The following is a 2,622-nucleotide window of genomic DNA, read 5'->3' as shown; positions in this document are numbered from 1 at the left end:
ATATAAATGGAATTAAAATAAAAATAAAATAAAAAATAAAATACACAACCGAAAAGGCTGCAGGGCACGTACACGTTGTGTAGCTGCTCCTTGAAAGGGGACGGAACTGCTGCCTCCCTACCCTGCGTCGTTTGAATTTTTCCTCCTGGGTTGGGGCTGCAAAAAGTTATTGATCCTCAAGGGTTAAAATGGAACCTCCAGAAGCAGAGGCAGTTGATCTGCAAAGATCTCGAGTGAAGAAAAACCAAAGAGGCTCGCTTTAAAGGACGCTGAAAGCTGCGGAACCGGCCTGAAAAATATATATATATCTATTATTTTTCACACGTAGCCGGACACACACACACACACACCCGACTTTGTAAAGGCAGCCAGGCAAAGAGAGCTGAAAGACATGATGTCTGCTTGGGTAATTGTATTGACACTTTAATGAATCTCCACCTATTGTATGCAAACTGTTATTGTCTCCTGGAAGATTTGATAATGGCCTGTGACTGATGTATAAACTCTCAGGTTTGAGAGACGGGGCGCGGGGGGGGGGGTTGGAGGACGCAGCCCCCTCCTCGTCCCCTCCTCTTTCTCTCCTCCTCACTTGCTGCCGTCAAGCCGAAGCAACAAGGCAAGAAATGGGGTTGGGGGAATGGGAGAGACAGCTTAATCTGGCGCAGATTTTTTTTTTCTTCCCTTTTTAAAGAAAGAAGAAAAAAAAAGGAACGCTACACGCATTTAATGTCTAATTAGGAAAATAAAAAAAGTAAGCTGTGGAAATCATGTAATAGTCCTTCTCGGAAGGCAGCGGCGACGGAGATGACCCTATTTCAAGGTTGAGTTGCTAAGAATATAATTGAAAAGGCTGAAAACGGAATGAAATGGGGAGTCTACCGTAGACCGTCGGATCCGGACTCAACGGAGACGGGGAACAGCGCCAGAAGAAGGTGGAAGGCACAGGGTGTGTGTGTGTGTGTGTGTGTGTGTGTGTGTCTATGCTGGCATTCCTTAGCTGGACCCCCCATTTGGTTGGAGCAGTGCATCAACTCTTCTGCTTTCCCTTCGCACAGTTCGGTGACAATTTTTTGGGGAGGGGGTCTTCCTGCAAAGCTCGCCCTCCTGGGATGGACGTTCCTCCACGGCAACGCCGTTCCACGGCAGACCGGTCCCGGCTCCATTTCTGCTTTGGGATCAGGACTTTAAAAAAAATAATAATAATCTGAATTTACCGGGATTACGTCTCTGTCGCCTCTTCGTCTGCTGAACGATGGCTGGCATCCACGCGGTCCTGTCTGCGTGTCTCGCACGTAGAGAGAAACACACACACACACACACACACACACACACACCAATATTACTGTTCTTAACTTTTGTAATTGTTGTATTATTTTAAAAACCTTGTGAACCGCCCTGAGTCCTACGGGAGAAGGGCGGTATATAAGTCTAAATAAAGAAGAAGATTTATGGGTCTGCTTCTCAACTCACCCCTAAAAAAAAATAAAAGGCCTCTGTCACGGTCCCGATGATTGAGACAAATCAAACAAATTGCAGGCATCAACAGCCTCCTGCTCCTGGGAAGAGTCCCACCTTGGGAAACTTTGCCGAAGAAAATAATAAAAAGGAAAGCGGAGAGGTCCTCAGATCCTCGGGGAGAGCTGGGCCAACCCAGCGGTGGTGACCTCTGCCTCTCCCACGCTGGAAAGGCTGGCAGCAAGATGCCCGCTAAGGGGGCACTGGCTGCGTTTTGTTTCATCGGCTTGAGAAATTCCCTGGCATCTGACAAGAACTTCCGGGCCGAGCCGATTGGGGGGGAAAAAACCAAGACCAGAGCTGTCATTGAACTGGACTAGAAGGGGGTTACCTACCACCTTTATTTCTGCCCCAATATATACAGATTTTATTTATACAATTTAATAATATACAGCACTTTTATATTAAGTGTGTGCGTGCGTCTCTCTCTCTCTCTCTCTATATATATATATATATATATATCTTTGTATGTAGGATATTCACACGGGGGTACACCCAACCCACAAGTCTCTTTCTGGGAAGAAAACACATCGGGGGGGGAGGGGGGGCAATGTAACTTCTCTCCCCCCCCCCCAACGCCTCCAAAGCCTGAAGGGAGAGTGCAATTTTCCTATAAAACCTGAAAAAGGCCAGGGACAAAAAACCAGAAGTCTCAGCTGGAGCCAAGATCGGATGCTTGAAAAAAAGAGGTCGCAAACAGAGCTGGGCGAGGGAGGAAACAAAGAATTCCGCGAAACTGGTAAAAAAAAAACAAACGGGCGGGCCCAAGCTGGACCGTCCATCCAAGGGGTACCACAGATAGCCACACACGCCGCCGCCCCTCCATCGTCCGCCACGCAAACGCCGAAATCGGAGGGCGGGGGGGGTAAAAAACAAAAACCCGTGGCGCTATAAAATCAGCGGGATCTGCCAGAGGAGTAAAGTGCTGTCATTCTCGCTGCTGGCCAGAGCCCGGCCGTTGGCGTTGAAGTTGCGGTAGCCCCTTCCTCCCGAAACGACAGCCAGGGACGAGATCTCTTTCCGGTGAGACTCCTTCGCGCACGGCCGGCTTCGCACCCAAACGTCCGGATCGTCCGCCATTTCGTAGATGGAGCCGTCCTCCTCGGT

General features: G+C 48.9%; 1 protein-coding gene across 5 annotated transcripts in view; it reads right to left on the bottom strand.

The window, feature by feature from the left end:
- Nucleotides 1-1,453: 1,453 nt before the first annotated feature.
- The window catches only part of ARHGEF10L (Rho guanine nucleotide exchange factor 10 like), a 70,949-nt gene continuing 69,780 nt past the window's right edge, over nt 1,454-2,622 (bottom strand). For all 5 annotated transcript variants that reach the window (XM_083375557.1, XM_083375556.1, XM_083375558.1 and 2 more), the window contains one exon: nt 1,454-2,622. This exon is cut by the window's right edge and continues 326 nt beyond it. In XM_083375557.1, the coding sequence (XP_083231683.1) occupies nt 2,404-2,622 (219 nt within the window). In that variant the 3' untranslated portion in view covers nt 1,454-2,403.

Source organism: Vipera ursinii (genome assembly GCF_947247035.1).
Source record: "Vipera ursinii genome assembly, chromosome: 17".
Classification (NCBI taxonomy): Eukaryota; Metazoa; Chordata; class Lepidosauria; order Squamata; family Viperidae; genus Vipera; species Vipera ursinii.
This window is presented reverse-complemented; position numbering and strand designations above follow the sequence as displayed.